Source organism: Castor canadensis, chromosome 15, assembly GCF_047511655.1.
Source record: "Castor canadensis chromosome 15, mCasCan1.hap1v2, whole genome shotgun sequence".
Classification (NCBI taxonomy): domain Eukaryota; kingdom Metazoa; phylum Chordata; class Mammalia; order Rodentia; family Castoridae; genus Castor; species Castor canadensis.
Window position 1 is genome coordinate 82,352,859 of NC_133400.1, and position 22,841 is coordinate 82,375,699.

The 22,841-nt window shown below is 37.4% G+C and overlaps 1 protein-coding gene across 2 annotated transcripts in view; it reads right to left on the minus strand.

Moving 5' to 3' along the window:
* Positions 1-624: 624 nt before the first annotated feature.
* The window catches only part of Prpf18 (pre-mRNA processing factor 18), a 37,994-nt gene continuing 15,777 nt past the window's right edge, over positions 625-22,841 (minus strand). For both annotated transcript variants that reach the window (XM_020169239.2, XM_020169238.2), the window contains 7 exons: positions 22,593-22,706; positions 18,560-18,706; positions 17,171-17,239; positions 15,966-16,106; positions 15,770-15,841; positions 13,389-13,544; positions 625-1,587 (listed from right to left, as the gene is read on the minus strand). In XM_020169239.2, the coding sequence (XP_020024828.1) occupies positions 1,507-1,587; positions 13,389-13,544; positions 15,770-15,841; positions 15,966-16,106; positions 17,171-17,239; positions 18,560-18,706; positions 22,593-22,706 (780 nt within the window). In that variant the 3' untranslated portion in view covers positions 625-1,506. The remainder of the gene's footprint in view (positions 1,588-13,388; positions 13,545-15,769; positions 15,842-15,965; positions 16,107-17,170; positions 17,240-18,559; positions 18,707-22,592; positions 22,707-22,841) is intronic.

Sequence of the window (22,841 nt, forward strand, 5' to 3'; positions counted from 1 at the left end):
TGCCACTGACACCATCATTCTTACTGTCATTGGTTACATGAGTATGCACTGCCCCTATCCACAGGGTTCCTGAAACACCCTTGGGCTATACTCTAATGACAATGACACTACACTAGTATTTACTGAGCTCTTCTCATTTGCCTGGCAGTGTGCTAAGCATTTTACTGAAAACATCAGTAACCATTATTAGGAAAGTATTTTATTACCATCACTATGTGATCAGAAGGCTGAGGCTTGCCCAAGCTAGTGTAAGGAGCTGAAATGTGGAGCGGCGAAGTTCTGACTTTGGGTCCCTACTTACCACTTGGAAACTGCCATTCTACTGGTACCAAACCTGCATAACTCCATCAACTCAGTCCTCTCAACTAGAAAGCACAGTGATCCATCACAATGATTAAAACACACTGTGCAAGATGTAGAACAAGTCCTCACTTTGTGAAAGACCAGAGCCAGGACACACTTTTTCAGGTGGTGGCATCTATCCTGGCATCTTTCTCCTTTGTTGGCAGGATGCAGTTGAGAACACAGTCCCCTGAGTTCTACTGGCACTGTCACAATCTGCCTCCTTCCCCTCTTGGTTGGCTTCACCACCCATCTCCTCTCCCAAGCCTTGATGCACTGGCACTGTGTTGAACTTGTGTTGTTTATTATACCAGTTTTGTTTCTCAAACTGCTACTTGCTGTTAATTCTATCTGTGCAGAGAGATGATAAAGACTAAAATTTACACTCCTTAGAAGATAAAGCACACTTTGAAACACAAGAAAAAAAAAGCTCGAGGTAATAGTAACAATATTTATATTCACATTCTACTGCAAAATGGTAAAAATTCAGAACTATAAGGACTATAAAGTTTCATTCAATGGTTCCATAATTTTGTTGAAATATAAAAAACATTACTATAAATAAGACAATGTGCAAATTATCATATTTTACAGAAAAATTAAGTCTTCAAATGTTTCTGATTATCTAACCATTGTTTTCAAGTGTAGTCAGAAAAGATCATTTCAAACTCCTTTCTATTATTATTATTATTTTAAGTGCCAAGTGTGCCTTCCATATGGGAGTAACTGAGAAGCTAATGTGCTAGAAAGCAAACTTGTCCTTTTTTGTTTATTTTCTTGAGACAAGGTCAGGTATGTAGCCCAGGTTAGCCTCAAACTCTCGATCCGCCAGGCTCAGCCTCCTGAGTGTTGGTGTTACAGACACACACCACCATGCCTGGCCCAAATTCCTTTCTAGTATTGCTGTCTACACATTTAAAATGTGGGGGAAAGTTTTTAGAACTTTCCCAATGACTTAAAATGAAAGCAAGACACAAAAATCAGTGTGCAGTCAAATATGATATGAAAGCCAACACAGTTCTTAAACCAATCAAGAATTGCATCAGGTAGAACTCAGGCAGGAAACTCCAGTTTTCTTCTTCCTTCACTCTTATTGGAATGTTAGAAGTCCATATCCTGCTTCCTTAAAGTTTCTTATTATCATGGGCACACTGTTCATAGATCTCATAGTGCATTATACTCCACACATTTTGATGGGTCTGTAGGAAAGTGTTTCTGGCAAATAGTCATTAGCCTCTTCAATCCCTAAGAACATAGACAAAACAAAGATTGGTTAATAATAATCATGGATCAATTCCTAACCACCCTCCTCTGGACTCATTCCAGCTTGTCCACATCCCCAGCAATCCCACTCAGAAGTACACCCAGAGTACTATTTGTTCATGTACACTTGAAGATATGCACAAAAATGTTTACCATGGCACTGTTCATCATAACAAAACAAGCAAAGAGCAAAAAAAAAAAACTAAACTGGGAACAACCCAAATTCCATCCACAAGAGAATGTATGAACATTTGAGCATTTAATATGCTCAAAATGGAATATTTTAAAGTAGCAAATGTGAATTAACACTAGCCACATATTCAGCCTTTCTCAACTAGGTTCAAAGAGAGAATTAAGCCCTAAATGCCCAGCCTAAAACAACCATTGAAGGGAATTAGATAACTTATCTCCTAAGTATCTACAATTTAGAGTACAACTTACATAACATCTCTTTGGGAAAAAAATGAGAAAACTGCTGCCCAAATCGTTTCCTTATTCTATGGTCTGGATAAGGACCCCTGGTTGAGAAAGGCCAATATATATGAATCTTAGGAACAAGGTTGAATGTAAAAAGTGGCAAAAGGCTACATACAGCATGATACCATCTTAGTAGAATTTAAAAAATTGTTAGAAATATGGCAAAGTTATTTTTGAACAAGCAAGGAAATGACAGATTCAGGATAAAGGATAGACAAAGGTTACTCCCGGGGTAGAGGAAAGAAATACAGATTCAGTGGTCCTAAAATGTTTAGTTCTAAAGCTGGGACTGACTTTATATTTATTCTGTTATTTATTTCATAACTTCTATCTCATCTGTATTCTTTTGTATTCACCAAATATTTCAAGGCTGGGTGTGGTGGCTCAGCCCTGGAATCCTAGCTACTTAGGAGGTGGAGATAGGAGGATCATGATTTGAGGCCAGCCCAGGCAAAAAGTTGGCAAGACCCTACCTCAAAAAACAAACCAGGTATGCTGGCATCATGCCACTCACCACTAAATAAATGCCTTCCAGGTCATTATCCAAATTCTTATGATTCTTTACAAACAGGGCAGGGAACAAGGGCAGAAACTTGCAACATGCCACTATAATTCTCTCATCTTGGAAGGAATTAGCAAAGAATCCTTTTAAATATTTAATCTATCAACCTACAAATTTCCCTGTTTAGAAAGAAAGTTTTTCTCAAATGCCTTACTGAAATCTATATCTATAGCAATATTGATTAGTTATTAAAAATAGCAGAGAACAGCAATAATAATGATCCCCCAAAGTAATTTTTAGCACAAATTATTTTAAGATTTCTTACCTTCAGTTCAAAAAAATTAAAACCACCTAGTTCCCATTCCATTAAGGAAAACAATGAAATCTCATCCTCACAGGGAAAATGTTACTATGTTCAGGTATAGAATAATATTTAAACATTCAATATAAAACTATCTATGGCACATTGTCTAGTATTTAGCATTCTCCCCAAATTCATTTTCTTCCTCCATTGAGGCATTGCCTTGAGGCTGTTTAAACAAGAAACGGCTGCCAGCCCAGTGGTAACAGCAGACTGTGCAGCCAGTTATATAGCCAGTAACACAAGAGAACATCTAGAAATCTAAGGATAGTATTCAACTGGCCTCAAGTTATATGCTGACTGGTGTAAACTTACACCTAAAATATCAAGTATTTAGAATCTTCCCTCTGTAATTACCTGAGTGTCAAGTAATTTTCTTTTCTTTTAAAGAAAATCACTATTTTTTTTTTTTGTAACAGCGGGGTTTGAACTCAGGACTTCACACTTGCTAGACAGGTGCTCTTACAACTTGAGCTAGTCTGCCAGCCCAAGTAATCTTTTTTTTGAAACAGGATCTCATTATTTAGCCCAATCGGGACTCAAATGCAAGAGCCTCTTTCCTCAGCCTCCCAAGTGCTAGAATTACAAGCATGCATATCCACACCAGGCTCAAGTAACATTTAACCTCACTGCAATTACCGAAAACCAAACAATAACAAAGAAAAGTCCCTACAAAATATGTTTGGTTCCCTGGTAAATCAATTACACAAGTGTAAATTACTTCTTTGACCTGAGCTATAATCTAACAGATGATTTTGAAATATTTTAAGAGACCTTTGTGGATTCAAAGATTGTCCGTATTATACTATTTAAGTAGAAAGAGGTTATTTTTGAGGTGGTTTCCATAAAGAAAGACTTATGCAGCCAGTGCAAAAACAAAAAAAAAGAAAAGAGCGTCTTGTTTACTTGGCTCCTCTTTTCCTTTCTCCTTGGTAGTAGTTTCTTGTGTGAATCGGGTCCAACTCCTCCTGCTGTGAATTCTAATCATGTGTACACAGAATGATGACCTACAGCCATGGAAGCATACATGATATCACTCATTTGGCATCTTGAAGTTTCCCAAAGGAATAGGTGAGAAAGAGGCAAAGCTGGGAAACAGAAGTTCCTAATGAAATACAAAGTGCTTTAGTCAGTAGCAAAAATGCCTTGAGCAAGTAGAGGGCACGCTGGTGGGAAGGCTGCTGATGGTGATTTTCCAAGAGAAGAACTGGAATTTTGGTGCTTGCTCCTCACAGAAGACATTTGTGGTGCTTACTACACTTACGAAGCAGATTCTGTGAGTTAAAAACATACACGAGTATTCTTCCTGGAATGTTAGCTGCCAAAAAATTGTGAACTCAACAGTCAGAGTCATAAATAGTTACCCAGAACACTACATTAAATTTTAGCACTAAGGACTGATGACACATAGTACAGATTTTTAAAGGTGCATAATCTCAGAATAATATATGGTTATTTTCCAAATGGAAACAAATCTTTTCATTTAGACCCCTCAGGATTTCAGTTTCAAGATGGTCTGGATGCTTAACCAAGTAGCATTGCTTAGTTTAGCTTATTCTAAATACCTTCAAAACTGGTGGTATTTTAGTTTTTTTTTTCTAGACAGGCTGACCCCAGACTCGTGATCCTCCTATATCAGTCTCCTGAGGGCTGGGACTGCAGGAGCGTGCCAGTGTGCCTGGCCTAACTGATTCTTCTTCTTTTATGAAAAGCCACACATTTATTTAGCAAGTCTTTATTTGGTGTGTACTATGTGCCAAACACTCTTCTAGGCTCTATAAACATAACACAGAACAAACCTGAAAAAAAATCCCACCCTCACTAATAAGTACAGACAAGAAACAAAATATGTAAAAAACAAAAAAATAGATTCCATGATCATAAATGCATGGAGACAAATACAGCAGGGAAGGCAGGTGTGGTGACCAGAAGGTCTTTGTGAACTAGGGAGCCACTGTCAGACTCGGTAGGACAGCAACAAAATCTTGACTATGTTTTAACTGGATTAGTCTGTTATGCTAATGCAGGTCAAGAGAGGCAAGGATGGAAACTCAGTCACCAGACAGCAGACACTGCAGAGTCCTGATAAGAGATGGTAGCAGTACTCGAAGGGCAGAAATGGAGGTAGTGAAAGGGGTCAGGTTCCAGTTCTACTTTGAATATAGAATCATATTCAAAGTTTGAGGACAGATAATTTATGGACTGTGACAGAAAGAAAGAAGTAAGGATAATTCTACACTTTGGGTGCACTTTGCTAAAAACAAACAAACAAACACACAGATTTGGTGTAGAACAACTCCAGCTGCCTAGGTCAATTACTTTCAAATCTTTTCGAATCTCTTCTGGTGTTTACAGCCACCCTTCTAATACTTAATTTTTTTAGTTCACTATCACCTGCTGACTTTTAGTTATGATGTCAGAGGATTTAATTCACTTACATCATGCCAACTGGCCCAGAATACACTGTATACACCCAAGAGCATGTTCCCTTCCTCATCCTCCCCAAATCACAGCTCTGAAGGAAAGTGGTTTCCAGAGTTGACCTAATAAAGGCTACATAAATATCCTCCAACGCAGAGTGTATTATAATATTGTAATGATCTCTCCTTTCATGTTTTCACCTTTTTGTTTTTTGTTTTTTTTTTTTTTGCTTTTCTAATCCTCTCTCTTAACGAGACTACTCTCGATATGACCAAACACAGCAGGTAATATAATCTCTTCTATTTTTTTTCCTGGAACCTTCCATCCCTCTTCTCCAATCTGGACCTTCTTGTATTATGCCCATCCTGGAGCATCTTTTCACCTTCCTTCTTTTCACCTTAGTCCAAACTGTATCTTGATTTCTGGATCTTTTGGTTTGCTTCCTTCATTTTGATGGAGGACATCCTCAAGTGGAGGTAACACACCATAACAGAGTTAACACTTCTAGAAAAAAAACCCCAGTTCCACCATTTACTAGCTATGTGACTTTGAGAACTTGTTTCTCTATGCCTTTGTTTCTCTGTGTGTAAAACAGGGAATTGGTGATATTGTTTTTTTGCTGTGAAGGGTACATAGTAAGCACTAGCACTATATCAGTGTTACTGTGGTGATGGTTCCAGAGGCTCTAAATGTGAGAAATCACATTTTTGAGACTTTATCTGTCAAAACTGTCATTAGCCTATATCCACCCTTGACAAATGGTTCAGATGGGATGTAAATTGGAAATTACTTCCCTTGTTATTCCAAAGGTGTTTACCTTCTAGTTTCTAACACCATTAATGAGAAGTGGTATGACGATGGCATTTTAATTCCTGAGCCTTTGTAAGTGACCTATTTCTTCTTTCTAATTAAGGGAAAGATTTCATTTATTTGACCATCAGGCTTTCACAGCACAAAGGCTTTTTTTTTCCCTCCACGCACAAGGTTGAGAGATGTAAGATTTAATACTATAAAATGTCTATTTCCTATCAATTAAGCTGTTAGTTAAAAACAATCATGGCAGTTTAGGTCAGCATTGCTCAAAATATGATTCCACATGTCCTATGGTATTAAAGGGTATTATGTAAAGATAAATGCCAACAGTGTTGCCAGCAGTATTTTCTCTAAAAATGCATTGTTTAAACACTTGGGAAAGAATCAAATGGAAAAAAACAATTTTTTTTTTAAATGGTACTGGGGCTTGAACTCAGGGCCTTCATCTTGAGCCACTCTACCAGCCCTATTTTTGTGAAGGGTTCAAGATAGGGTCCCGCGAACTTTTTGCCCGGGCTGGCTTTGAACCACGATCCTCCTGATCTCTGCCTCCTGAGTAGCTAGGATTACAGGTGTGAGCCACTGGCGCCTGGCAGGTAAATGGTTCTTATCATGCAACAACTTGCCATTAGGAAATGGTTTATCACTGCCAAGAATGCCAGGCTGTAGCATGACTCTACTTGACCTACAAATGAGTGTATAGTCTGAGAAATAAAGCACAGCACAGGAATATTTACCAATGACCATGATGTGTGTATAACATGAGGATCAAGCTGTGATCACTTATTGTAGTAATGACTATTTCTACTATACTAATTCTGGCAAGACATGACTATATTACAAATCTGCAAATTTTCCATGGACAATGCTACTATATATGAAATATGCCAAAACCTGAGATATGGACTGAAATAACTGACATAAAATGCTGGAACACTGTCATTACTAGGAAATTTACAAAATTAAGGTTACTAAAACAACTTGCAAGGGAAGAATATTAGAAGATATATTTCCTTTTGTAAAAGCAAAAGTTTAGAATGAAAAATTATTTAGGATGAATGCTATTCCTTAATCTTCTAACCCTCAAAGGAATCTGCCTGTGGCATAGTACACACATCAATTCATCTATATGTGTCAGGGAGAGCACCAGCAGGAAATTAAGGACACACTCGAACTGGGTAATGATAATAATTCCAAGGATTTTACAAAGAGGTGGGCAGGACTGTGGAAAGTACAGTACCCTAGAGCTGGCAATTCTGAGAAGCTGAGCCAAGCCCAGGTTCTGAAGGGACAAGGGAGGAGAGTGGTTACCAAAACCCATAGAGGGCAAGTATATGGAGACAGTCACCTAAGAGAAGCAATGGCCTTGGGCAGAGGGGTAGAGGCATCCACAGAAACTCCATAGATAAGAACCAGGGAAAAAAATACCCCAAACCTGTTCTGTCACTATAAAATAACATTCTAGTCCTCTCCCATTGCCTGCCCCAATCAGAAGCCCAAGGGCAACAGCCTGTCAATGTTGATCATAAGTCCGGTTTCAAGGTGAGAAAGGGTTCAAGGAGGCTCTGGAATAGCTGACAGTCCCATGATATCCATTTCACCTTCTCTTATTTACCTTCTTTCTCTTTTCTACTGACAAGTAAAAAATGTCCAAGAGATGTCTTGAAATGACTCAGTTACAGTCTCTTAATCAAGAGCTTCCTATAAACTGTGTAAAGAAAGCTTTCCCAAAATTTGGGCCAAAGCTTACATCTGTACTTGGCAGAATGAACAAAATCCTTGAAGGTGTTACCAATTTAAATCTAACCCTATACTTGAAGTAAGCTATACATCTTTTCTTTGATCTGTATGGTGAGAAAAACCTCTCTGTAGTATATTTCATTTTTCTGAGAAGGAGAATACTTCAAACAACTTCCATGGTTTAAATCTACAGAGGTTTGCATAAAAGCCACAAGATGAAATTATGTTCCAGAGAAACAATCTCTTGAATTGTTTTCTACCATATTTCATAAAACAAATATCACACCAGTATTTCAAATAAAAGTAATTGTTTCACACATTCCAAGTTTCCATTTACACAATGTCCCAGGACAGGCAAAACGAACTAACTAATGACACAAGTCATTAGCAGTTACTTCTGATGGGAAGAGAGGGGCTCAGGCTGGGAACAAGCATGCAGGAATCTGCTGGTGCTGATGGAAATGTTCTAGGTCTGGATTTTGTTTGACAACTTGGTATATATTACACATATCCAGAATCCCTGGGCTATGCAATTAAGGTTAGTGTACTTCAAGCACAACAGTATTCGTTGAGGTGTATTTAAAAATAATTACTGTCTGAAATGATTTTCATAATGACTTCCTTAACAAGAATCTTCACATAGAAGAGATATGAGTTCACATTTGCCAGGGGGCAATAAACCTTGGTCCAGGGGCCACTTGTACCTTTTGCAAACTAGTTTCCTTGGTACAGCCCCAGGCTGCCAGTTCAGTACAGCTGCTGCTGCATTACAGCTGCAGGGCTCAGCAGTTACAGCAGAGCCTGTAGGAAGAGCAAAGCCTAAAATATTAACTATCTGGTCCTTTTAGAAAAAGTATGCTGATCTGGATTTAAACTTCAACTATTATCTTTAAATTGTCCCTTTTGTAGGATATTTCAAATCAACCTCACCTAAATACCAAAGTAACAAGAGGAAGATTCATGAAATACAAATCAAGAATTTCAAAAAATTGTCACACAAGGGCAGAATCCTTTTGCTTGAGCTGCACTATGGGTTTATTTTAAGACACAGATCATAGAACAGCATTTTACAGCCTTATACAATGTTGATTTTCTAAAAATGTGGTGCCAATGTTTAAAAAATCAGGCACATTAAAAAAAAAACAGGATCTTAACTTTTCACTAAAAAGAAAATAAATATCTGACAACATTGGAGCCACATTGCTATAAGGTGACAATAAAATGAAGCAACTCCACCAACAGAGACTAAGCATGACACTCAACACTGTACACACGTGGCCCATCTCCTAACAGCCCAAAAAATAGAAAAACTAAAGCTAAGCAGAGGGCCAAGGGTTTCCTAACACTTAGCTCCCTTGTTACCTGACTGACTATAGTGGGCGCTGAGTTTCTTCTTCAGAAGATGGCCGAGAAGAATTAGAGGTGTAAGAATCTGAGGGGCCAAAATGGGCAATGGATAACTCAATGCCTGCAAACACCAGGTGCCCCAGGTCTTCTCCATCTTCTAAGGCATCCCTATCCCTATCCAAGGGCAATTTTGCCTGATACAAAGCTGCTTCATACTATTTTTGGAACCTCGTCCAGTCTATAATTATTTCAAAATAAAAAGGAGTTTAAAGCTTTTCCTTACACTGAAAGCCTGTCTTCCTACACCTCAGCTGGTCCTTAATTGTGTGGGACAAGCTTCATCCTCATCCACCAGAAAGTTCTGCCATTACATAGGTGATACGGATAATTCCCACCCATGCTCTCCTTTCTCAAGGACTAGAAAAAGAACCAGACTATAAAGCCTCTCATTCTATAGTTTTCATCCACTCAGCAAACATTTACTGAGTATCACTATTAACCAGGTACTATTTCAGACTCTGGGAGTGTAACAGTGAACTACATTCTTGCCCTACAGAATCTACACTGAATTATCACATTTAATAATGAAGTGCAAGCTGCAGACTACCAATCTTATTGCATTAAATTCAGTCCACTAAATTCCCTAGTTTTTTCCTATATCCACCACTCAAATTATATACTTAAGAAAGTGGGTTATTGGATCCAAATTTTCTTATGTTCCTCTTTGCTATCAGACTCTGCTCTTCTTCAGTGCTGGGTAGTTGCTCAGTGGCAAAGCACTTGCCTAGCATGTGTAAAGCCCTAGGTTCAATCCCCAGTACCACCAATATGTTCCAGCAATATCACTCCTGGGCATATATCCAAAGGAATGTGTTCCAAGAAATGATAGAGTCACTTGCACACTCATGTTTATTGTAGCACTATTCATTCACAATAGCAAAGCTTTAGAAACAGCCTAGATGTCCCACAAGTGATGAATGGATTAAGATGTGGTATATATACACAACAGAGTTTTATTCAGCCATAAAGAAGAATGAAATTATGTTGTTTGCAGGTAAATGTTAAGTGAAGTGAGCCAGGCTCAAAAAATCAAAGATCATATGTTTTCCCACATATATGGAAGCTAGACCTATAAATTAAGAGTATATATAAGTGCATATATGACCATATATATATATATATATATATATACACACACACATATACATACATACATAAATATAGCGAGAGAGAGAACAAGACTGTATTTAGTGGGTCTGTCTAAAGGGACTATGGGAGGCGGGAGAGGAAAAATAATGTTAGAGAATGAAACATACTGAAACCCAACCCATCTATTAATGAATATAACATACTGCACCATAAGCTCTTGAATATTACAGAAGCATGCTGATAGAGAGAAAGAGTAAGTACGGGGTGCTAATTTGATTAAAGCATGATATATATAGGCCTGAAGTACCAAGGTGAAATCCCCTTGAGACTATCAATATAAACTTAAAGAAAAATGAAGAACAGGAAGGTAAAATAGGTCTTTTCTAGGGTGGGTACCAGTGGGAGAGGGGTGGGCCTAGGGAAAGGGTAAATGAGAATGAGTATGGTGGGTGTATTTTGTATTCATATATGAAAACTGTTGAATTTGTTCTAGGAAGGGGGAGGAGGGTAAAGGAGAATGATGAAGGGGATAAATCTAAGATATACCGAAAGCACACATGTAAAGATCAAAATGCATCCCTTTGTACAATTATTATAAACTAATAAAATATAAATAAATAAATAGACAAGCAAACAAATAAAATCTTCCCTATTCTCTCTAATGTAGCAAGAACTTCTGGAACATCAATTACTTTTTCCATCTTAACAAACTCCCAGTCTCTCTGAGTTTCTTGTCAGCAAATCTGACAAACCCATCTCTGTGTATAGTCATCCAAGTCACTTATAAAAATGTTGGACAATGCTGCTGCACTGTATTGAGATGGCTCAGAACTCTATGACACAAGTCAGAAGCATCCATCCACCCAAGGAGATAAAGCTCCACTATCAGTGCTCCAAGGCTTCCCTTGCTCAACAGGCTGTGATCCACCCAACTGTCCCGTCCACACCTTCCTAAATTTCAAATAGAGTATGCGCAACTGTCCCGTCCACACCTTCCTAAATTTCAAATAGAGTATGCGCACCGATTTTCCTTAATCACCTTGGAGGAAAAGGAAAATTGTTTTAAATTTTTAATATACATCTGTTTTTCTTTTAAAAAAAAAAAAAGCAAACTGCAATAATTTTATTTCAATGCCAAGGTACTTAAGGCACAGTACTTTACCAGTCTGCCATCATAGGTGAAAACTACATTTTATTTTATTTAGTGAAGGTATCTTAAACACAAGTGTCAAAAAAATTAATTGAAAAGAATGGAGGGAAGCACAGCTTCCCCAATAACCCCAGAAATCTTAATTTGTGCCAATTGTATTTTCAAAAAGAAAATTAGTCTGGGGAGGAGGTGAAAATCATACCACTGTTTGCAAAAAAGACATGCTGTCTTCAAGAAAGTGTACCTAATTATATGAATTTTTATATATGATAGCTTTGGCCATGTTATAAACACAATCAGCAAACTTAATCCTGGAAGATTGTATTCTATTATTAAAGCCAAACTTTCATTTCAACTAAAAGCTTTTGCCTTTAATACAGTCACTTCTGGTTATTAAGAAATGGAAATGTGCTTGAATTTGCACAAGTATATTTGAACTCTAAAAAGTCTACAGTTCACACTGGGAGTCAGGTTGGAATCCTATTTTAAAATGCTAACGTATGTGAATGAGGCATAAAGCATGATATACAAATTAACATTTAGCACTTAGAAGTGAAATACAAACAATAATAAGATAATTCATGAATATGGTAATGACTGCTCCCTGGCACAAAATCTGAAAATACTTGATGCATTTAAGTGAATTTTAAATTTTATATAAACCTTCAGAGTATCATCTCCAAGTTTTAGAATTACCATCCAGCAAAAGTCAATATAGAGACACAATCTGGATTTATGACAGTTTGCGCTATCCCTACCAAGTTTTCAGAAAAGTTTAGCCCAATAACAGTACTAAGTTTATGTGAGTCATGTATAATCTCAAGAAAATAACTGAATGCTTTAGACCTAGCAAAGTATTTACAGAAGTACTGTTACACACTACTTAAATGTCTATGGCTCTCCACGCCTTTTTACTCTAGTAGATATTAGAAGAACCACACTGAAACTAACAAAGTAGGATTTATTACCAAATACTCCAAATTGGGCACTCATCACTGAACTCCCAAATTTCCCTGATGAGCTCATTTAACTTGCCAAAATATATGTCTTTGCATTAAAAAACAAAAACTGCTTCAGGGCTAAGGAAAACTAAGACACAACACTTGACCCTGCCTTCCATCACATATGAAAGTCAAAAGGTTTCTTCGAGGCATTGAAGGTGCTTATCAAGAGTGGCCTTTCATCCTATTTATTATGCAGTCGTGTCCCTGTCACCCTGCCCACCCCCCCATCCGAAGGTCAACAGTTGCTGATTGCTAAGCCACAAAGCCTACTGTCATTCACCTCCCTTCGTCTATCATTAGAAATTGTACCACCTGATATCATCTCAAGGGTGAGTACAGTAAGATACTATGAGACCACATTTACGGCCCATTATAGTATATTGTTACAATTGTTCTGTTTTATTATTAATGTTGTCAATTTCTTTTTCTTTTTTTGTCTTGTTTTCTGAGACAGGGTCTCACTCATATCCCAGGCTCCCCTCAAACTCACTATTAAAGTATAAATTGGCCTTGAGTTCTCAGTTTTCTTGCTGCTGGGATTACCGATGAGCACCACTACACCCAGCTTCTATTGTTAATTTCTTAATCTGTATAATTTACAAATTAAATTTTATCATAGGCAAGTACATATAAGGAAGAAACCTACTGTGTGTAGGGTTCAGTACTATCCCAGGTTTCAGGAAGCTACTGAGAGGCCTTGGAACAAATCCCCCACAAATAAGGGGTGGACTAAAAGCAATTCTTTTCTTGCACTTAAGACAAAGCTTGAGGAACTAACGAATGGTAGACCAAGCCCTGTGCCTGCTGCGAACGGCTTACCTGAATATATTTCCGCTGAGTTTCATCATTTAAAACATGGGCAACATGCTTGGAAAAAATCTTTTCCCTGCCAGTTCTGGCGTGGATACCAACCATAGTGACACCAATAGGCCAGGGAGCATTTCCAATGGCCATCTGAAGGTATGCATCATTTGCCTAGAAGGAAAGTGTAACAGGATCAGAAAAGCAAAAATACTGTGATGCTCCAAATTTTCATTTCAAGTATTTCACAGCCCTTTATGACATAATTTTCATCCACTTTTTGGAAATATTGAAAATATTATGTTCTTTTTATTTACATAAGAGATTAAAATATGGTATGACTGACTGCCCTGCCCAAGAACCACAAATGGCCATGGAAAAACAGAAACTGAAGCTAAAGATGTAAAAAAGACAAACATCCTTTACAGTCTTTGCGCAGGTAGTGAATATGATGCACTGATAGAAACTCTAGTTTCGGTCTGCTTCAGAGCCTGTCTTCCCCATAGGTAGCTCAAAGGAAGAGAAAGGCTACCTGAAATTATGCCCTCTCCCTAATAGCACGGCAGACTTCTGGGATCAGTGGGGCCTCTGTGTGCTGGGATGACCACATAGGGCCCAGAACAGATGTGTAAGTGGAGACTCAACATCAGCCCTTTAATGAAATAGCTGAAGGACAAGACCAGGTCACTTTTCCATTTGACCCCTCAAGTCTTCCACCTGCCAAGAACCTTAAACCCCACAAGAAGTAAAGAGAGAACCAATGAAGACAAATGGCCCTTTGTAAAAATCAAATCTGGCTAGCTCCAAGGAAGGAGGAAGAGAAAAGCAAAACAGAGAACAAGTAAATTCTAAAAGACACTGAAATTTTAATTTCAAAAATCAAACACGTAAGTGATTAAAATCAAACACAAAGTTGATTAAAATGAACAATGCAGTTAGGTTAACTGAAAGATAATTTTCTAAATAAATTTGAACTTACTCTGCTTAACAGATTTTATAGTTTAATTTCAAAAGGGCATATGTACATTTTTTATCATTGATTCTCATGTGTGTAAATTTTATCACTGGGCCTTCACTGATAAAAATTCCAATATTCAGTTTCCCTAAAATTCCACAGAAAACTGTCCAAACACATGATTAAAGTTTATGGTGCTGTCTGGTGTTTCTTAAAAAAACATGTATGTTTTATGTATCAAAACATATCACCTGGTTTTGATATACAATTTTGAGGAATTAAAAAAAGAGGAAAGGCATCTACTCCAGCAAGCAGGTGATTTGAATGCTTTCTGCAGCAGTGGTGACCTTAGCCTTCCACTGCAATGCTATCACACTTAGTTACAATCATGCAACTGGCAGAAACTAAGAATGACATTTATAACCATAAAGAAAAACAGATTTTTGTTGAGAGACCTGGCATTTACAAGGAATAAAATCACTGTTACCCTCATTAGCCCAAAGCTTCAATCAAATAAACCATCCAGTCCCCCAGGAACACAGCAGAACCTTCTTCCCTTTCCTAGTGCTCTGGTACTGTCACCAGGATTGCTACCCTGAAGTCCTCTACTCCTAGCCTCTTGGGATGCACAGCCACTAGAAGTTCCCTCTGCAAACTCTGTCCCCATCTCCACTCCCCAGTACTGATGCATTGGGCCCTTCTCTCCTTGCCCCTTTACCAACTGCCTGTCCTCCATTGCCCCCTTCAAAACTCTCCCCCAGAAGCCCCGAATACCAGGACACTTATCCCTCTGCCACCTCTTCCAGAGCCCATGCAGGAACAAAGACATTGGAGTGAAAACAGCCCGAGGGGTCAGCTACTGTTGCAATACTAATGGGAGAGAAGAATCCTGGAAGCCTTCCATAGACCATTTTCCCATAGAAACTATTACAAAGTGTGGTTAAATTCCACTGTATCATCAGCACAATAGTTCAGCTATATTATAGATTAAATGGCCTTTTATAACTGGTCTGGGAAGCACATCTATATAACACTGTTTCTATGGGAGAATTCATTCCAAGCCATAATCAACCATTTATAAACTTTGAAATTCAATCCCATTCATAAAAATGAACACTGCCTACATACAGCTCATCCTCTGAATAACCTTTCAACCTACTCTAAAAATGACTAAGAGGGCTAGGGGGACAGTTCAATTGTTAGAGCTCTTGCCTAGCATGTAGCAGCAGCACACAAAAAGTTGTAGTCTGAACATTTGTTATTCAGTGCCTAACAATAATGCTGAGAAAACAATAGAAAATAAAACTTTTTTCTGTTTTATTGATGTTCACTTCAAATTTATTCTTAAGTATACTATGTAAAATCCTCCCATCCCAAATGAACATATTATATATATTACCTAGACCTACTCATAATAATTAAAATGTAGTGCATAATAATGTACCTTCACATATTCTCTCTGCAGCATGAATTTAATAATATCTGTGATTGATTCTTTAATATCAGCAGGAAGATTCTGGAAAAGAGAAAAAAGCATAACAACTTTGACAGCCACTATGTGTAGGGAAAAGCAGCATTTATTCTACATCTATATATCCTAATTTTTAAGAGTTGGTTGATAAAAGCATTTGAAGCCTCACCCTTTTTCGGAGTTTTCTGAAAAGCGGTCTGAGATAGGACTCAGTCTGTTTCTGAGTAGCACTGTTCAGTTTACCTTGCACACTGCGTTTTACATAATCTTCTCTGGCATTCAATTCTTTAGCCCAAACACCAAGAAGGAACTGTTGAAAGAATGGGTAAACTGAGACAACAATGCCACCCAGTGGTTTAAGGAAGTGCAAAAGCTCTCTAACACAAACAGTACACTATCATCCTTAAGGTAAACATGCTGGTTAATTGAAATAGTCAACCATTCCTAGCTATTTGATTAAAATAAGATTTTACTGTATTTTTACTTAAAATTCATCCAATCTGGATTTATCATCCACGATACCATATATCATGGTATCATGATACCAAATATCACGGCACTGTGATATTTAATCAGTCCCTGGGTTTAACTGCATAACTGGAACCCTTTCCAGGGGTAGGCAACAGTGAAGACCAATGACACACTCCTCTATGCACAGCTATGTGAGGAGAGGCCACCACTCAAAGAGGAAAGTTGAGTTCATACCAGAGCCCATGCTATCTAGTTCTTCACCATATCCTCAATATATTTCAGAATCTTAATGACTGAAATCATGTGTTTAAATTTTAAATACAAATAAAAGCATTCCTTGCGTTTAAATCTCTTAAGTCTGAACCCAAATAGTTTGTGAAATAACATTTAAGTGATCCCGGGATTTACCCAAGCCCTACCTAGACCACTAAAGAGAGAAATGTTGACAACAAAGATGGAATTAGCAAATCATAACAAAAAAAGGCAACTAGATGTAGAAGTAGGAAATAAACCTACTTTGAAAGGTTTGAAAGGTTATGTGCACTTTTTGCACTGCCAATGCCCTTTCTTTACTTTCATCACCCTCTCATAAAGCTTCTGTAAACCCTCCATTGCACTCCTTGCTAGGGTGTTTTCAAAAACTAGAAAATTCCTCCAAACTTCTTGTTCATTCTGCTGTTGGGATTCTTTTCTATGTACTTACATTACTAAGCCAACTTTCAAGAAAAGTGCAACTAAGAAAGTAAATACCAATTTTCTTTCATGAACTGCTACTTTCAAGTGCATACTGGCATCATAACATAGCACACACACAGCATTTAGTGAGAATTTCCCTGTCCAGATAATTCAAAAAATGGCTTTAAACATTCAAAATGCCCTTTTCCCTTTGCCTGTGATACACACCTTCAAGAATTTGGTGATGATGTCCATGTCTTTGTGATCATCGCCTTTCCCCAGTGACTCCCCCAGTGCCTAAAGAAAAGCACACTTCTGTTCACTAGCACACAGTGACAACCTAATGTATATAAACATGTGACCAATACCAGGCTAAACAAGGCTCTTTGCCACATAAATTATTCAATTTATATTTAAAAATCTGGGAGTTTCTAGACAAGTTAGGAAAGAAAACCCAAAAAACCCAGACACTGACTTGCCACCTATATTTAGAGAGCACGCTATCTTTTATGAATCAAAAGACAAAAGATGAGACATGAGACTTCTCTAGGAGAACAAAAATATTCTAAAATTAGATTGTGATGATTGCACTTTGTGAATATTATTAAAACCACTGAATTGTATACTTTAAATGGGTAAATCCATATGGTATGCTTATATCTCAATAAAGCTGTAAAAAAAAGAAACAAGAGAGAAGAGAAACAAAGAAGGGAAGGAGGAATGAAAGGAGGGAGGGAGGGACAATGACAAGGAGGGAAGAAAGAAAGGGAAACAACTGGCTGCCTCTGCCAGTTATTTCAATAAAATTTAGGGACCACCTTAGAAAGGTGATGGGGGAGGCTGGGAATTAAAATGACATCCTTCTCAACTATGATCCCAGTATTACAAACCACGAAAGGAAAGAGAAAAATAACCACTTGTGCTGAATTAAGCATTTAAAATTTTAAGCCCTATTTTTTACATACTAGACCCTGACACAATACAATACTGCTTTTTAATTAAGATTCCACATACCACCCCACATTCAACATAATGGCAAAATTGGCAAGCTAGACACTGCCACATATTGGCAATGGTGTAAGGACACAGCCTCTCATATGCTGCTGGTGGGGATGTAGACTGGGACAGCCATGCCAGAGAGCAACTTGGTGGCACTTAACCAAGTTAAATACACATTTAAATATATAAATCATTAAGGAGGAGCTAAGAATAATCCAGCTATTCATCACTCTGGGAGAACAAAAGTAAAATATAGTAAATGCCATAATATATAGCAATTAAAAGCAAAGGATTAAATCTACCTAAAGCAGCAAGGATGGATCTGAAAACAGTATGAAGTGAAAAGAAAACTGAAAGTAAAGACTATCATCATTTATATAAATCAAAAATACACATATATAAAACACAGCAGGCATGAACACCAACAAATAAAATGATGCACATCAAAGATGGACTGCTTATGAAGGTGTGAAATAGAAGAGTATGAGTGAATGAGAAAGAGAAGAACAAACAAACCGAGGCAGGAAACAAAAGGGTTTTTACACTTAGATCAGCTTAGCCATCTGCTCCTGGGGAGAAGAGTTGATAGAGAATGTGTAGGCTGAATGTAGGGATTACCTCTAACTCTTCAATGGTGGTATTTTCTTCATGAACTTTCAGATCATTCTGTGTGTCTTCCTCTCCAGGTTCCTGACCACCCACAATCTCATTGAGGTACTGTTGATCGATTTTATCCAAAGCTGCTTTCAGATCATTCCTCAAGCCCTAAGAAAGACAAAAAAAGAAGCATACCTATTATGAAATTTCACTCATGTTTCACATTTGATTTTTCAATAAGTATATTTCATTTTTTTTCCACAAGGAGTTAAGAACTTGGCAAAACTAGGAATTCAAATAACATCAATATATTATACTAACAATAATAGTATCATCATTGCCACTCAAAGTTAATTTTTATAAACATGTTTTGATTAAAGGAATGAATGTATGCACAATGCCCAGTCTGATGGCAAAAAACAACAACAACAACAACAAAAACAATGTGAATAACAAACCCAACTTTGATCATTCATAAATGATATAACTTTCTACCAAGGCTTAGTGAAAGTGAAAGTGAAAAGTGACCAGGTCTCCACTGGAATCCTCCATCTTCCCAGTTCACTTAACATGTCTAGCCTCATTTCTACTACTCTGGACTCTTAGATATTCAGAAATGTCCATGGAACAAAGCTGATGTCTCATCTATGTGCTAGGCTATCAACTTTGTTTCTAACAAAGTGGCAAATTCCACATTCCATGCATATCCACTGGAGACTACTTAAGGAAGAAATGGGAGGTTCCATTTCCTCAAGATGAACAAGAACAAGTATGAGGTTTAAGAGCATGGAACCGTGGCTATGAGATGGTTGTCATGTAGTAGTTGAGAGCAAAGACTATCTAACTTCAAATCCTGGCTACTTATTGGCTCTTGGATACTTTACCCCTGTATGACTCAGTTGTCTCATCTGTAAAGTGCCATCTACTATGTTGTCATAAGAGTTATATTTTTATTTTATTTAACATTCACTATTACAAAGGACTTGCAAACATGAAGTCATTTAAATGAGCTAATAAATGCACAGTACACTTTCAACAGTTGCTGTAGCATACCTGCTAACTCTTAATGTTCTTGTATTAAATCATTTTCTACTGTCCTTTCATAAACATTGAAGAGAAACACTCAACTCAAAACACTTTTAACTTATCGAAAACTGACTGAATACTTGCTATATACAATGTATAAGGCAAAGGGCTCCAAAAGATAATTCCATTTAATTCTCCAACTATCCCAATGAGCCAGATATCATTGCCTATACTTTACAAATGATGACTGATAACTGTAAGGCTCTAGTGAATGAAAACACTTATCACTGGTCACTTAACTAATAATTATAATCCAGACCATTTGCTCCTGTACTCTTTCTTCAAAACCTCTATATGCAAGGCACTAGACTTGACATATCAAAACAAAACAGCCCTTGCCCAACAGGAAGACATAAATAGGCACAAAATTCTAATACTAGTGAAATATTCTAAATGCATTAAGAATTTTATTATAGGAGCACAGAGAAGGAAGCAATTACTTCTGACTGGGGCCATGGATAGGTTTAGAGAAGAAATGTAATCTTTGAATTGCACCTGAAAGAAAAATGACAAGATTTCAACAGAGGCATAAAAGAATCAGAGCAGGCACAGGAAAAATGATCATTATAGATATAGAGGCCAAAGGTGTTCAGCAACTATTAGTGCCATGGGGCTGGAGTGGCAATGCTGAGAAGCAAGGCATGAATATGGCTTAGCAACAAATAAGGAAAACAGTCAGGAAGCCCAAGGTAGCAAACACAATAGGGAAAGAGGTGCCTGGCCAGCATTTAGCCATTCCCGCCACACCAGATGAGATCCAACTAAGTTGAGTACCACTTTAAGGACCAGTGCAGAGGAGTCTATAGATGACTTCAAACATAGCTTTCATTTGACTCCAGTCATATCAAAGACCACAACAAAATTTGCCAAGTTTAGTCCAATCAAACCACAAAAGTGAGAGAGGTGATAAATTATCTCAAATTATTCAGTAATTTGGTAAGTTAAAAATAACCAAAAAAGATTCTACACTAATAAATTGTTTTATATTACTAAGTTTTGGGATGGGCTGTTATACAGCCATAGGTAATCAGTTAGATAATAGTTAATGAGGTCATAGATGTTATGAAAAACATTATAATTGATATTTATAGAGCTATATAATCAAAGTGAAACACTCTTTTTAAAACATGAGCAAGCCAGAACGTGAACTAGTCTAGAGGCAGAGGTTGGGAGGATCAAATTTTGAAGTTAGTCCAAGCAAAATGTTTGACAGACCCATTTCAAACAATAAAAAGCTGAGTGTGGTGACACATGCTTGTCACCCTGGCTATGCAGGAAGCATAAATAGGAGGATCGGTCCAGGCTGGCCCAGACATAAACAAAGGACCCTATCTGAAAAATACTTAAAGCAGAAAGAGTTGAGAGCGTGGCTCAAGTGGTAGAGCTTCTGCCTAGCAAATGTCAGGCCCTGAGTTCAAACCCCACTAACTCCATTAAAAAAACAAAATTAAAACTATTAAACTTCTAGAAGAAAATACAAAAGAATATTCAAAGATTTCTTAAGCATAACACAAAAAGCAAAAACAATAAAAGGGAAAGCTAGTCAATCAAACTTCATCAAAATTTAAAACTTCTAAAGCCAAGCAACAAATAAGGCACAGTGGTGCTTGCCAGTAATCCAGCACTTGGGAAGGGAAGGCAATTAGATCAAAAGAAGTTTGAGGACAGCCTGGGTTACATAGCAAGGTGCTGTCTCAAAAAAACAAAAATTTAAATATCTGTTCAGTAAAACTCTATTAAGAGACTAAGTAAGTCATAGATTAGAAAAAATAGTTACAAAACACATTTTGAATATTTAAGGAGCTCTTAAAATTCATTAATAAAAAGGAGTAATCCGATTTAAAACTGGACAAAGAAAAGTAAGTTTATAAAGAGGTTCATCACCCATCTTTAGTCATCAGGGAAATGCAAATACAATCAGATACTGCTACACATACAAGAGATCAGTTAAAATTAAAAAGACTAATGCTGACATTTAGAAATGTCTGGCATTTTCATAAAGTTAGGTATATATCTTCTTATTATTCAGCAATTCCACTTCTAGGTATTTCCCTAAGAGAACATATTCACCCAAGAGAAAAAACAGGCCCAGAAAAGACATAGAAAAGCCAGGTTTTTCGGTACACGCCTATAATCCCAGGTACTCGGAAGAGAAGACTTGGAGGATCATAGTTTAGGGCTAGTTTGGACAAAAAGTTAGTAAGACCCCATCTCAATAAATAAGCCAGTTGTGATGGCCTGTGATCCCAGTTATGCGGGAGGCCATAAGTAGAAGGGATCACGGTCTAAGCCCGGCCATGAGCCAAAATGTGAGACCCTTACCTGAAAAATAACCTAAAAGAAAAAAGGGCTGGGGGCTTGGTTCCAGTGGTAGAGCACCTGCCTAGCAAGCACATGGCTCTCAAAACTAAGATTTATATATGAATGTTCGTAGTGGTTTTATTCATATTAACCCAAAACTAGAGACAAATGTGGTACATTCATATTACTGAATATAACTGGGCAAGAAAAAGGAAACTAGTGATACCCACGATAGCATGGATGGAGCTGCAAAATGTTATGCTGAGCAAAAGAAACCAGACACACACACTGACTGTATCCATGTGAGATACTAGAACAAGTCACATTTATCTGTGGAGTTAGAATTTGAAAAGGTGGTTGCTTCGCAGTGGAGGACGAGGGATTGGGGACTGACTAAGAAGGGGCGCTGGGCAACTTTCTAGGGTGGTGAAGATAGTCTATGTCTTTATAAGGGCAGTGGCTATATGCTTGTATTTGTCAAAAATGCACTGAGCTACACATTTAAGATGCAAGCTTTTTGTAAAACTAAAGAAAAGCTGCCTTTGGCAGCTGTAATCTGACAAGTTTATTTTTCCAGTTTTACCTTAATAATGCAATTAGCAAATGCCATACCATTGCAGGTTATGTTGCACAATGATATTTCTGTAGCTTTGTACTGACTTCTTACCTTGTTAACTTCTGGTGTGAGGATCTCTATTTTTCTTAAACGTTGAAAAGCATCATAGTCGGTTTCTCCGAATAGTCTAATCGGTTCTCCTCTTTCTCTCAATCTTCTGATAACCTATAAAAAGAATGCCCAGTAAATTATTTAACTTAACTTACTGAAACAGGAAAAACACTAATCATCTCAAAACAACTTGCATATATTACCTTAGAATTGAAACCTGAGTTTAATAAAGCTAATCTAACTATCCAA